The sequence below is a fragment of the Perca fluviatilis genome, chromosome 10 (assembly GCF_010015445.1).
Source record: "Perca fluviatilis chromosome 10, GENO_Pfluv_1.0, whole genome shotgun sequence".
Lineage (NCBI taxonomy): Eukaryota > Metazoa > Chordata > Actinopteri > Perciformes > Percidae > Perca > Perca fluviatilis.
The window spans coordinates 39,232,951-39,247,755 of NC_053121.1; the positions used below are offsets into that span (position 1 = coordinate 39,232,951).

Sequence of the window (14,805 nt, forward strand, 5' to 3'; positions counted from 1 at the left end):
TCCACATCCCATAGATGCCTGTCCCAATGGTCTATTTGATCAAATAAAACTCCTATTCCTATCCTATTTGAAGTTTTACGGTACTTCATTTTTGAAGATAACCAAATAGCTCACAGACAGCTAGTACCTTTATGGACATGAATATGATGCATTTATTACCTCTTAGGAAATTGTAATTCAATATTTGTTAGAAAAGGACTTGCAGGAGGCCTCATCATCAATCTCTCTTCCACTTCTGTGTCAGATGTCCTTGGACCAAGGAGTAGCATGTGTTTCTATCAAGGTGTAGCACATACACCAACAATGACTGATGTGTTGGCTGTAAAAGGTAGAGTAGATCTGTTTGAGAAAAAAATGAGGGAAAAACACTTGTTTTGTATCTTATCAATTATTAATGATTAATAGATTGTTGGCATTTTAACTTTTGGTAAAGGAAAACACACATCCAGCCCTAGTCTGGAGAAGTAACGGTGGTTAAAAGTAACTAATACTCTGAGTAGTTTTTTTTTTTTTTTACAAATTGTACATTTACTTGAGTATTTCTCTAACACCAGTACTTTTACTTGTAACAGAGTAATATTTTAGCAATGTAACAGTACTTGTACTTGAGTACAGATTTTCAGTACTCTTTCCGCCTGTTATGCACACAACACCTAATTAGGCTCATTCATAATGAAGCCAGCGGAGCAGTTAACGTTTGTTAATTCTCTCAATTTACGAATTTTACTGTATTTAATTGTTATTTGGTCAGGCAGTTCTTAGGACATCTATAAGGGGCCTGTATGCAAAGGCCTTGTTTCGCGCTCAAAACGTTAGCAGTCCATTCGGAAAGCACTGCTGCTAGCTGTGACTTCAAGGAGAACTTCTATCAGACATTCACAAATTGAGGTAAGTTGAAATATTATTTTGCCAGAAAAATAACAGTGCAGATTTTTTTTTTGGTTTGCGCTGTTTAATCTGATGTAGAATCTAACCGAAAGGAAAAACAGCGGGAGAGGTTGGACAATAATTAATATATCACTATAGACGGAGCTCTGAAGCAGACCTGTGCGTCGCTTAGTGTTCGCTCTCTCTGGATAAAGACGAGCAGCAGCATAGACACCAGGGGCATCGGACCGGGGGTAAAACCAATACTGATTACCAGGGCCCAAGGGGACAGAGGGCCCTTGAAAAGTCTGGAATATATTTTATTTTACCTGGATATTTTTATTTCCTAATAACATTTCATAATGCATATCAGATGAAATGTAAAGTTAGTGTATTGGCAGAATAACTTGGTTGATTGACTATTTTGTATAGAAAAAAGGTCTCACCCCCCCCCCCCCTTGCTAATGTGCCAAATGGTTTAGTCCACCTGCATGCATTACGTTAGCCAGTTCAGTTGAGCGTCTGGTGGAGTGCAAACTTCTGCTGTAGAAATGTCTTTTCTCAAAGAAAGCCAAATCATGCTACCAAAAAGAAAGGAAAGACAGGAGGAGGAGAGAAAACAGAATGAGGGGAAACAATTGGTAACTGACTTCTTTTCAAAGAAAGGTGAGCACTGTAGGATTCCCTTAGGGTACAGATTTGATCATTGGCAAATTATCAAAGATGTTTTATCAATATTAATAAAGTTATGAATATGGTTATTAATAACTTTATCAAATCGACAAACAATCAAAACGGGGCACCACCCTGCTAGTCAGGGACCAATAATCAAACTGTGGATCAGTCTCATTTCTGTGTAAATCCTTTCAAAAGGAAATAAAGGAAGGGGTGAATCCAAGCACGGACCTGATCGACCAGCAATTATTACAACAAGTACACAAATAATCACAAGCAACTGCTAATTAAGTATAATAAGATTTATTAGCTTCACAATTATCAGTAGCTAAACAATAATCCTTCAATAATAAACTCATATACCTTTTTATAATATCACAACCAAAAACAAAGCAAAAACAAAGCAGCATGTGTCATGGACACGTCTGTGTCTGTGTGTGTGTGAGTGTGTGTGAGAGAGAGTGAGTGACAAAGGAGGGGGCGGTGTCGGAGTGTAGTTCTAAACACCAAAACAACTCCAAAGATGGCTACTCCTGTGAGCTGCACAAAACTATTTAGCCTCAGGAGGGCGGTAGTGGTGCTGCGTGCGCGGAGAGGGCTGAAGAAGCCGGGGGGGGTGGGGGTTGCTAGGCAACGAGAAGGCTTAGCCGATCTGGTAGCTAGTTCCTGTTTTAGCTCTGTACGAACGTAGGCGATCCCACGTGTGAAGCTACAGCGTTAGCTTGGTAATCGCGCGGCTAGCCTGTGTGCGCGTGTGTGTGTGTTAGTGAAGAAAGAGAAGGAGAGTAAAGAAAAGAGGCACTTCTGATCTTAGTTATCGATAACGGCCAGCTCAGTGGCTTAACAGCTAGCTGATTAATCGAGATTATCTCGCGGACAGTAACTAAAACTCCGGAAAGGAGTTAGTAGCAGATAGCAACTACAGTTTTAACCCAGCTACTTTAACACAACATAAATCAACGAGTATAATGATCAATTTATACATTCACAGAACAGATTAATAACCAGATATGGCCCATACATGATTACAATCAGATCACATTAATGGCACAGCGGTAGCGAACCCTTTGCTCATTAGTAACAAACCAAAACGCACTAGTTCTAATATCTGCCCAGAACTGTGTAAGCCTTCTTACTGTATGCGTTGTTTGTCAGTTAAGTCTCGGCCAGAGCTTAACGATCCGTTTCGTCCGAAGCAGAGGGGACGAACGGAATCCAGGTCGACCAAACAAGAAAAAGAACACCGTCCTTTTCTTGAATCCAGGCTGATTATGCCCGCTGCAGATGAAGGAATACGTCGGCCAGTATTCCCTCGGATCCCTTTTGTATATCAGGCCGATATAAACTTTGTACCAGCTCAAAACTCGACCAGCGAGGTTATGCTGCTTAGCTAGCTAGTCCGGACTAGTGCCTCCTTTCAGCAACCGGGGTTACCGTGGAAAGCGAAGAGGCACACAGTGCCGGCCGCTTTTATCCTCCCTCCGCCTCCTAGTGGCGGGGTGGTGAATTCAAGGACCCGACGACCAATGGGAAAACTGCAACCTGGTCACAGGTGTGAAGCAGTTCTTTGTCTCACCAACAGTCTGCCTTGTCCCACACGTGTTGAATGCACTTTCTCCATCTTGTGAAGTGGCGGCTTTTTAGGAGTTTCGTGAAACTGGCTTTGGAATTCACATGTAGGCCAAGATCCTTTGTCCTGCCTCCCGTGTCTCTGCAGTCAACTCAATCGGAGCCAAATCACTGTTTAACCAGCTTCTTGGTCCCCAACAGCACTAACTAGAAAACGAAATCCATGGTGCTTGTCAGGGACCAAGCAGTTAGGTATGAGAAGTCGCAAGGAGATTTCAAAAAAGGGTTTTTTATTTTACCCACAAAAAATTCTGACAACAAATAAAGATAAAGTTTGGGCCCTTAAAAGAGGTCAAACAAACAAACTGAACTTAAGCTCTGAACATAACAAACTCAAAAATACAACTGATCTATACAAGAAACAAAGGGGACTTATATACTGGGTGATCAGACCAGGTTTGACACCCAGGGGGAGAGTAACAATAACACTAATATGTAAATTACAAATAACAAAAGAAAACAACTAAACACTTACTCCAAAAGAAATGTAATCATAATTAACATTAACTGAATAAATGTACTAAAGACAATACAAATCAAAACTCAAATATCTTGAGGACAAATAAAGCTAACTCCCCCCTGACATAACAAGTAGTGGTAGAGTCCAATTTAGCCACCACTCCTATAAAGCTGCTGTAGTTCCAGACGCCACCCCATTGTCCCTGCAGCCTGCATGCCTCACTCCAGGGTGTGGAATTCGCAACACTGGTAAGCTCAAAGAAAACAGTTACATTAGAAAACCAATCCAAAACTAATAAAGTATATATGTAAACCAAATCCAGTGCCCTGTAAGTTATTTAAAACTAAATAAATGTTTACAACAAAATATATGTGTCTGAAACTATATAGAAACCAATCTTAAGGGAAACAGCATGACCTAAGATAAATGTGAGTGTATGAGGCTACCGCCTTTAAGATGGCTGTCTGGCCACAGCTGTGGCCATCACAGTGCTAAACTGCTTGAATATCTCTGTGACTGTTAGCGCTAAAAAATGGACTGAGACAACCCATTGAAAGAGCAGAACATGCACTTGTTGGAGCAAAAAAGAACCTTGCTAAATTGACTTATGCTCCTCTGTTTTTAAGTGCACTGAAGAGTAATGCAATGACTCAAAATGTGAAGTGGAAATGGCGCTGTTGAAGAGGTTTACCGGCGCACGTGACCGTGGAGGGGAGAGGGCTGCAAGAGCCCAAAGAAAAAGAAAAGGGCTGGCCACCACACAGACGCTGACAAGACTCTTGCCATCCCATTCCCTTTCAACTCCGTTCCACTTTTTCAAGGAGGCTTTTGCTATCTGCTGCCTGACCACGCCCACCTCACCTGTTGCCTATAAATTGATTGTGAACCCTTTGGCTCATTCTTTGCTCACTCTGCCGGCACTCCAATGCAACCTGTGTGAGTCTTCAGGAGTTAACGTGAATCAAGTTATCATTTGTTTATGTTTAATGCCATGAATTACTGTGTCTTTGCTATGCTACCATGTGCACTGCTAACTGAATGCCATTGTTTGCCAGCCATGTGCCATAAGCAATGTGGATATATTGTTTGTTGTACTATCTGAAAGCCTGTGCATTTGTTTGTTTGCAATATGTGTTAATTGACCACTATCATTAATTGTATTATGTTTTTGTTATCCCTTTCTGCAGCACACAGTAACTGCAATGAATCCACGTCACTCTGAATGATAAATAATAAAATACCACTGGTGCTGCATTGAACCCTGCCTTCTCCCTGTTTCATTCCTCACTCCATACCACCTGACGTCTTCTGACCGAGACTGTTTGCTCACCACACCTTCACTCCACCTGAACCATTCCCATCTCCTTACAGTTCCTTCAGACGCCATGAGTGTATTTTGTATTAATGTATTTTTTGGAGAGGTGTTTTGTTTTTCAGATTTTTAAAAAAATATATTTTGGATTTGTTTACCGGTATGTTGTGATATTTAAATTGTTTTTTAAAGATTGTTTGTTGTTCGATGTAACAATTTTGTATTATGTATTTTTTTGGAAAGATGTTGTTTTTCAGAGATTTTTAAAAAATATATTTTTGATTTGTTTACCGGTATGTTGTGACATTTAAATTGTTTTTTAAAGATCATTTTTGTTCAATTTAACAATATATTTCTTGCAGTTCAAAGCGTCAAGTGTCTTTTATTTATCTTGGATTCATTCTTCGTTTTTCTTAGATTGCTTCCTTAAATCATTTGGCATGGTTGGGCTTAGATAGGCCTTGCATAAATTGCCCAGTTAGGACCCACATAAGATCCTTACAGAGCCCACTTTAAGCCCATAGGGGCATTCACGGTTGAATCCTGGTGCAAGCCCACTTTAAACCCCTTTAGGCAGGTGGGGACCAAATGGGTCTGACATGAATTACCCAGTTAAGACCCACATAAGACCCTTACAGGTCCCACTTAAAACCCATCTGGGCATTCACGGCTGGCCCCCGTGTGGATCCCGGGTGCAAGCCCATTTTAAACGCCCTTTAAGCAGGTGGGGCCCAAATGGGTCTGTCATGAATTGCCAGGTTAAGATCCGACATAACACCCTTATAGGTCCCTTTTAAAGCCCATCTGGGCATCCACGGCTGGATCCCGGGTGCAAACCCATTTTAAACCCCTTTGGGCAGGTGGGGCCCAAATGGGTCTGACATGAATTACCCAGTTAGGACCCGCATAAGACCATTACAGGTCCCACTTAAAACCCATCTGGGCATCCACGGCTGGATCCCGGGTGCAAACCCATTTTAAACGCCCTTTAGGCAGGTGGGGCCCAAATGGGTCTGTCATGAATTACCCAGTTAGGACCCACATAAGACCCTTACAGAGCCCATTTAAAGCCCATCTGGGCATCCACGGCTGGAACCTGGGTGCAAACCCACTTTAAACCCCTTTGGGCAGGTGGGACCCAAATGGGTCTGACATGAATTACCCAGTTAGGACCCACATAAGACCCTTACAGGTCCCACTTAAAACCCATCTGGGCATCCACGGCTGGATCCTGGGTGCAAACCCACTTTAAACCCCTTTGGGCAGGTGGGGCCCAAATGGGTCTGACATGAATTACCCAGTTAGGACCCACATAAAACCCTTACAGGTCCCACTTTTAGTATGTCTGGGCTTCCACGACTTGCCCCAATGTGGATCCCGGGTGCAAGCCCATGATGGGGCCCACATTTGCCGCCCATGAAGCCCCCATCTGGGCCCCACATGTCATTGCTGGCTGGGAGGGTCTCATTCTCATAAGAGATCTGTTCTGTTAAAGACTTTAAAGCTCTGTGGGTTAGAACAAAGTTTAGAAAAACAATAGTTACAGAGTTTGGAATGATGGACACAATAAACGGATCAGGAGTGAAGTATCGGACCAGTCTATATAACTTGTACTTACGCTTTATCTGAATTATCTATATGACTTGTAGATTCGGCATAATGATGATCCAAATGAACATAGGAAATGGCCACAGGAAATATCTGGGAAGCATTATCCATGGGGCCTCATCTTCATTACAGAGATGTCTTTGTTGGACAAAAGGCCAGATGGCTTGTAGCCATTGGTCAAAATTATTGTTCCCACCCTCACCTTATGTTAGACAAAGCATAGGACATATATACCATGTTTTAACATCAGAACTTCAGAATGACTATTCAGAGAATTGGGTGCTGTCGCTCTCCAAGCTCTGCAGGGCTTGTAAATTGATGCTGAATTCTTTGATGTAAATAAACATTTATAATCATGAACAGTGTCAGCGGATTCCTCTTCATACAGCATCGCTACTAAATACACCACAGGAGCTTTTAAGATTGGAAATTCAGCTTCAGCTTCTCAGGAAACTGGGAAAGAACTTCATCGAGAGAGTCTTTCTGCAACATTTGCTCTACAACATGACGGACTCCACTCTCTAAAACACGATAATAACGCCTCACTTCCTTCAACTCTTCCTGCAGTTGTTTCTCCACGTTTTGTCGCTCCTGTTGAGCTTCACTCAGCTTCTTCTCGTACTTTAACTCGACAGATTGGATTTCTTCCTCCAGTTTCTTCTCGTAGAACTCTCTGAGTTCAGCCTCTCTCTGACTCAGCATCTCCACCACCTCCTTGTAGGTGTAGTTGGAGTAAAACTGTCCTCCGTTGGCCTCCACCATCTTATCTACCTTCTTTAACAGACCCAGGACCTGTCCCCGATCGTTGATCTTGAGATTGTTGAAGATGTGATACCTGTTCTCCACCTTCTCCAGGACCGTCTGCAGCTCGGGTCCAGCCTCTTCCTCCATCTTAAAGTCTGGCGTGACTTCGTCTCCGTGGGTGAAGAGGATGATGGTGTACTTCCAGGCATCTTCTCCAAACATCTCCTCCACCTTCCTGACAGCCTCTATTTCCTCTTCTGTGAAATGCCCCAGTTTGATGACCAGCAGGATGGCGTGGGGCCCCGGGGCCGACATGTTGATGCATTTAGAGATCTCTCTCTCCACGGTTTCATCGGGCCTCGAAGTGTCGAAGAGTCCGGGAGTGTCGACGATGGTGAGCTGCCTGTCCAACACCTCGCCTGTCTGCTTACAGCAGTGTCTGGTTACTGAGGAGAGAACAGATGTATTTATCATGTGCTTTATTACAATGATGGTGGCAGGATAATCACACAAACATTTTCATATTAACATCACAGCCGAACACATGGACACAACAGGTGAGGAATCCAGAGGCCGTCTGGCACGATGGCAACATCAGTGAGCAGTTCATATTTAAACAAGTATTACAACTAGCCATTGGCGATTTTAGACCTTTGAGGCTAAATTTCATAATAATTTCATCTCAGTCCCCTTAAAATTATAATAATTAAAAACTATTTAAAAAGTTAGTTTGTGAACTTGTCTGTTAGTGACAGAGGACAAACAATTACAGGTTCAAAGGGCTTGAAACAGGTTGAATATCCTGTGTGTCTGTCTCTGATGCTGTGCACCTGTAACCCTGTCAAGGAAAGGGTTAACAGAAACGTAGTATTGGCCAATCAGAGGAGGTTAACAGAAACGTGGTGTTGGCCAATCAGAGGAGGTTGGGTCAGACTCCCTCCTTTGGCTGAGTCTCTATCTGATCTGTCAGAGGGAGAGCAGGAGACGGTTGTGAAGTTTAATGTTGGTAGTCCCCAGAGAAGAAGTTGGTCATTTCATGGTGCAGATTAGAACCCAAATTGAAACGTAAGCAACTAAAGTTGCTGAATGTTAGAACATTGTGTGTGCATGTGTGTGTCTCCAACTAACCATTTACCAGAAGTGTGTGTGTGTGTTACCTGAGAAGTGACTGACAGCTGCACCAAAGGCGTCTCTTCCCAGTATGGTGTTTCCACTGGAGCTCTTTCCTGATCCAGTTTTCCCAACAAGAACCATCCTCACTGTTACACAGAGAGGACATTCAGGGTTTTGAGTACAACAAACAGCGACGTTGACCTGCTGAGAACTACCTGAAGTTTGCTAAATTAAAAATGCATTATTGAATGAATAAATAAATCTCTTATTAAAGTTTTTATCTCTTATTCTTTAATATCAATGATTAATAGAAAACATGTCTGCCTCTCCAGGAACCATCACCTTATTGTGGTAAATCACAACATGACCTTAAAAATTAATCTTAGTCTCAGTTCATTTGCAAATTTGTGGCAGTATTATGTACAGCCGTTTTTCATTGTTCGTTTACAAAGTCTGTTTTTTTTGTACCCCTCCTGTTTTATTATGTTATTGTATATTCCTTCTTTTTATTTTAAAGTATATGCACAAAGAAATAACAGAACATTCTTATAATGTGTTATAAAATCCCAAAATATGTAAAGCAAATTAGTCAATGTTAACATGTCAAACTAAAGTGGAACTAAAGGAAGGCTTCAAACCTGATGGGGGATAATCCATACTTTGTCTTCTACTCCTTTCTGTTGAGAGACAGAGAGATATAAAATGTGCAGGTTATGAAACTACTACTACTAATAACTATAACTATAACTGCAAGCAGTCCAAGCCTCCCGGCGCCAGTTGCCCCTGATGCCAGTCACCCCCGACGACCCTGGGAGCGTGTGAAAGCAGGACCTAAAGCACAACGGTGGGGAGGCAAATGTCAGGAAATAGCGAGAGGTGTGAGTCGCAAGGTCTGCTTTACATTGCCGTTCCAAATATCCCAGAGCCATAAAGAAGGGATCTTCAATGTTTTTTAAGCCAAGGACCCCTTAACTGAAAGAGAGACGGATCAGGGACTCCCTACTACATATTAAATTACCGTATTTCCTCAAATAAAAACCGGGAGTCAATTAAAAGCTGGGCCTCTGATTAGAGCCCTGCATGGGTCAAAAACTCCAGCCCTAACCCGGCCCTGGCCCGTGGCGATCAAGCCCTACCCGACCCCAGCCCGACAACGCCTGCAATTTTTTCAGCCCGAACCCGGCCGACCCTAGACCAACATCAATCACTTTAAGCTCTCTCTGACACGCGCACTCTTTGATGCGCGCTGTCTCTGCTACACATGCAAACACACACACGTCACACCTTCTCCATAAACAACCTGAAATCATGAAGAGGACAAACTTTTCCTGCTACAGATTCCCCACCGTGGTCAGAAAACACAGGGGAGACACTTTGTTTCTGTCACTATCTCTCTAGAGTCGCTGTTCGCTCCGATCGCTGGCACTCTCTCACTTCTCCCTCTACCACACACACACACACACACACACACACACACACACACACACACACACACACACACACACACACACACACACACACACACACACACACACACACACACACACACACACACACACACACACACACACACACACACGGCTACAACAAAACGAAAAGAGTTTTAAAGTATGCGGAGGAAAACTCGGGTGAAAAAGCTGCGAGACGTTTGGACATTGACCCCAGGAGAATCAGATACTGGAAGAAACAGAAGGATGAGCCGACAAGATCAGCCAATCAGAGCAGAGCACGGCTAGCTGGAGGTGGGAGGAAACAGGTTAGCCTGGAGCTAGAAACAAAGCTATGTAGCTAGCGTCTGTAACATTAATCAGATACTGGTGTAACTACTGTATGCTCTTATTGTAATCTACCAGCAATACTGTAGTACCTGTATTTGAAATAAATACTCGGTACATTTACAGGGTTCAAACTGACACAACGGTGGGGTCTGGTTCATTCTGACCCAAACTGCTAGGTCACCCTTCTGGCTGTAATTGTATATGGTGATATTTTTTCAAATGTTTCTTAAAAAAATTAAAGATCTCTATCCACTGGAACACTATGGTTTTTCATTTTAAACAGTTTATTTAAAATAATTATACTTATCAAACAGATGTAATTAGAAATAAAGGCCTGCCTTTAATAAAAGCCTGGTACCTTCTGCTGTTTAGATAAATAAAGGCCCTGGCTTTTATTTGAGGAAATATGGTAAGTTGCATATTACTGGGCCTACAATAACATGTATGGCACCTAAAACTTTAAACTTTTTTTTGCATAGAATACTAAGAGTTTAAAATAGCCTAATAATTGTTTGAAAAAAAACTTAAAATGTGGCACAGTAAATCCTCAGGGTGAACTGGATCTGTGGATGGCTACCTTACATAGGCCAGTAAGCCTATCATGTGGGGATTACTATTTGCTAATGTGTTGGATTCATTGAAAAAAACTAAAACAGAAATTAACAATAATTTGGTGGCATGCTTGCATTGAGTCTGAGGACCCCCTAGAGGTCCCGGACCCCCTTTTTGAAGATCTCTGCATTAACAGCTTGCACGAGTATCAAAAAGGTGATCCAAAACAATAGTGCAGCAGAGCACTGTCACAACATTGTGAGTACCTCAAGTGGCGCTTGATACCTTATTTGAGATTGCTCAGCCTTCATGTAGGTATAAGTGGAAAGTTAAATGTTGGCCTCTCCTACACCTAAAATGATAAGCTTCACCTAGACTACTCCAAGTAGCACAGCAAGTAGGCATAATGCATTTTCAAATACCTTTACTAGTCACTTTCTCAAAGGTCAAAAAACATTTGAAAAGTAACTTCCCCCCTGCCCCATATCCCAGAGCCCAAGGTAACATCTTTAATGGGTCGTTTTGTCCACTAAAGTTGAAAAACTCATCTCACAATAGATGGTGATATCAGCAATATAGGCCTAGTGTTGGATAAGTCAGGGGTCACTCCACATATTGAGCCTGAGAAAATGGCTGAAAGCAGAGTCTGAGAAGTCACTGGACAATTGTGTTGGCAGGCCCCTAATTAAGAAACCACAGACTGAGTATTAAAAGTATTAATAAATGTTAGCTCGATAAAAATCAAATCAACATTCACTAGCTACAATACCTGGTGAGAGGGATCTCCCACTGCTGGTAGACACCGGGTAGCCCATGGCGCTCCGCACCCAGCGGGGCAGGATGGACAGCAGTAAGCGGGGGAGCCTACTGCTGTCCATCCTATGACGTACGGGACTGGAGACCGCGGGGCTGACGACGGCGATCTCCAGTGGCTGCCGGAAGCCCAACAGCCACCAAAACCCGCGGTATGTGCGCACCTAGGAGTGAGAGCCATGTTAGGTTGGATGTAAAGCAAGCTAACATGTTGAATGCAAACTAACATGAGTTAGCGGCTGCTTGTACCATGATGCCGACACTACCTCTCTTTACAACGCAGTCCTACAGAGAAGGAAACAGAACAAGTGAAAACTACCACAACAACCATTTACTAAGTTGTCTCTAGCAGCTGGCGATAAATTGCTACAGACAACCTAGCTTTGATTTGTCCGTTCGCCATTAACTTACCTCAGTATTTTCGGCCTGCTCCAGCTCGGTGTCACTGCGGATTTCACAAGCCATCCTGCTGAGGGTCAAAACCTGGTGCTGGTGCCGGTTTATGATGAGGAAGATATGCTGAAGGACTACAGTGTGTGCTGGTTCTGGAGGGTAAAATGTACCCTGAAGTTGCTGCCGTGTAGCCAATCAACAGGGACAAATGCACCTGGCGCAATCAGAGTGAACCAATGAGCAAGTCCCGCCAATTAACCTGCAACAGGCCGAGAGAGGATGGTCATGTGACCGGTTTGGAAATGAACCGATCATAACTGAAATCCTACCTTACCATAAACTGCATCCATCTAATAAAGCAAGACAGGCATATATAGCATCACAAGCTACTTAGCATAACTTTAAAATATTTTTTTGTAAATGTTTGTTTAAGACTACTTTGTTTTATTAATTTCTGCATACATGGAGAAGTGTATAATATCAGATTCTGCCAATGTTATGCTGAGGTTATTTAACTTTAGCTTAACAATAAATGTTATTGGCATAATGTTTTGTAAGTTGAGGTAGCCTTATGTTGTGTAATTTTTCTGAAATGTAATTTTAAATCTTGAAAGATTAACATCATCATTAAACAGCACTGTTTCAGGGCAGATATGTTACTCCTCACTGGAAACCGGTCATATATTAACAAACCAACGTTAGCTTTGTCAGCTGTTTAACATTACTAGGTTTTTTGCCACTAGAGATTCTTAAATAACTAGGCTAAATAAAGTCACAAAGTTAAACACAACATGTGCTCTAGTAGTGTATAATTGCCAGGTTGGTGAGCAGAGAACTATAGCTTCCATATTTGGTGTAACATTATAGCCTCTGGTTGCAGGCTTCAGCTCTTTATTTGACATTAATAAATGAATAAATTAATCTTCAGGCTGATTCAAGACCCCTCGTCAACGTCCTGCATCACCCTATCGGGGTTCTAATCTTCTAATTCGCAATTAGCTCGTTTAACATTATCCCTTTCATAAAGTAGTTGCATATAATTTTGTGAGATAATAAGATCAGATCTTTTTTCTTCCTGAGAGAATACATCTTTTTAAAATATTTCTTTTAAATAAAAATGCTAAATATTTCCTAGTTCCAGCCTCTTAATTGTTCAGATTTGCTGTTTGTCTTTGTCTTATGCGACGGTAAATTAATCCTTTCTATATATATTGCAGGGGTCTTCAATTTTTTTTAAGCCAAGTACCTCTTAATTGAAAGAGAGATGGAGCAGTAACCCCCTAGTACATATAGTGTATAAAATAAAGTTGCATATTAAACTGGGCCTACAACAACATGCAGGAAGGCCTAAAGCATTTGTACATACCTTTTTTTGCATAGAATACTAAACTATTAAAATAGCCTACTAATTGTTGGCATGATTTTATAAATCATGTTTTAATGTTAAACACACATGTGGCACAGGGAACCCTTAGAGTTAACTGTATCTGTGGATGGCTTTATGACTACCTTGCCTATAGGCCATTAAGCAGTGTTGAAGATCCCTGCCCTAAAGGATTTTTGACCACCTATGGTCTGTCTGGTTTGTTTTCTATAAAAGCTTGTAAAACATCAACCCTGTTGTCCACAGTCAATCTATGAACATCATTTTTTTCAGGAGAACCTGGGCTATTAGAAGATATGTGCTGCAGTGAGGTCATTTGAATGTTAAAGAAGGTTGTAGGACCATAAAGACAAATAAATATTACGGAACATGAATCTCACAAATATATATTGATATCACACACACAGCAATGCCACACAAGCATTTGTGTTGTCTAAACAAGTTCTATATACTGTACTTGGAATCATCCAGTGCAAAAATAAACATATTGAACATTATAACTCATATAAAGGAAAAACTATTTACATTTCTTACATACAGTGTATCAATCTTGGATTTAACAGTATGAATTAATTACACAAAGACCCCCAAAAACTCTGGACTTATAGGCTGGATAAGAAACCTTCTGTAATGGCTAGGAAGACAACAAAAACATCAGAAAAAGAGCAACTGTCAGCTTCTAGCTCCAAAATCCCGTATGTTTCTACTAGTTATAATTATAAAGTTATTGAGTTATGAATCCGAAGTGCCGTTTGACCTCAGAAGGGGGAACAATGGCCCAAACTGGTCCACGTTGACTGTAGCACCCCTAAAGACCAAATTTGGTCACCTCAGGGCGGCATGCCAAACAAGCATGCCGAGTTTCGTGTTGATAGCATGTACTGTGGCAGAGATATTGCAATTGCAAATGTCCCATTTAAATGCATTGAGTTATTTGCCAAAAAACATAAACGTTTATTATAGCTCCCCCTAATTGTCGATCTTTGCCAAATTTGGTACAGATCATTGTAGTGTGATTTTGAACAAGATTCTCAAGATTTTTGATGATACCATTTAATTTGGCCGACATATGATTAAGTTTGTGTTTAGTAGCTAGCTAGGAAAAGTTGTTTGGTCGTCAAATGCGCATACTTTAACATAGCAAAATTCTTTTTACAACTTTTGGTCAGGTCCATCTGGAGATGCTACCTACCAGGTTTTGTGCAAATCGGTCCCACAACCTAGGACAATCTCGAAAAACTTGGTTTTGCGCATTGCGCACTATTGCGAAAACATTTCTTAGCGGAAATGGGCGTGGCCTACATCATGTGATTCAGCTTAATTAAAGGAACACGTGGATGTAAGGTTTTCTAATGTGCGTTGTGTAATGTGGGAGTTAAAGGCAAAAAAAACATTATAGCGCCACTTAGTGGTCCACATGTGTAATTTTTGGTAGGTGAGGTCCATGACCCATTGTACATCTACCCTGTAAATTTAA

At 41.6% G+C, this 14,805-nt stretch overlaps 1 protein-coding gene across 2 annotated transcripts in view; it reads right to left on the reverse strand.

Annotated features, from left to right (window-relative positions):
- Positions 1-6,452: 6,452 nt before the first annotated feature.
- Positions 6,453-14,805, reverse strand: part of LOC120566845 (GTPase IMAP family member 7-like) — a 10,341-nt gene continuing 1,988 nt past the window's right edge. The window contains exons 2-7 of one of the 2 annotated variants that reach the window (XM_039813504.1): positions 11,963-12,203; positions 11,801-11,836; positions 11,508-11,715; positions 9,047-9,085; positions 8,453-8,554; positions 6,453-7,741 (exon numbers count right to left, since the gene is read on the reverse strand). In XM_039813504.1, the coding sequence (XP_039669438.1) occupies positions 6,969-7,741; positions 8,453-8,554; positions 9,047-9,085; positions 11,508-11,715; positions 11,801-11,836; positions 11,963-12,016 (1,212 nt within the window). In that variant the 5' untranslated portion in view covers positions 12,017-12,203 and the 3' untranslated portion in view covers positions 6,453-6,968. The remainder of the gene's footprint in view (positions 7,742-8,452; positions 8,555-9,046; positions 9,086-11,507; positions 11,716-11,800; positions 11,837-11,962; positions 12,204-14,805) is intronic. The other variant, XM_039813505.1, reaches the window with a different exon arrangement.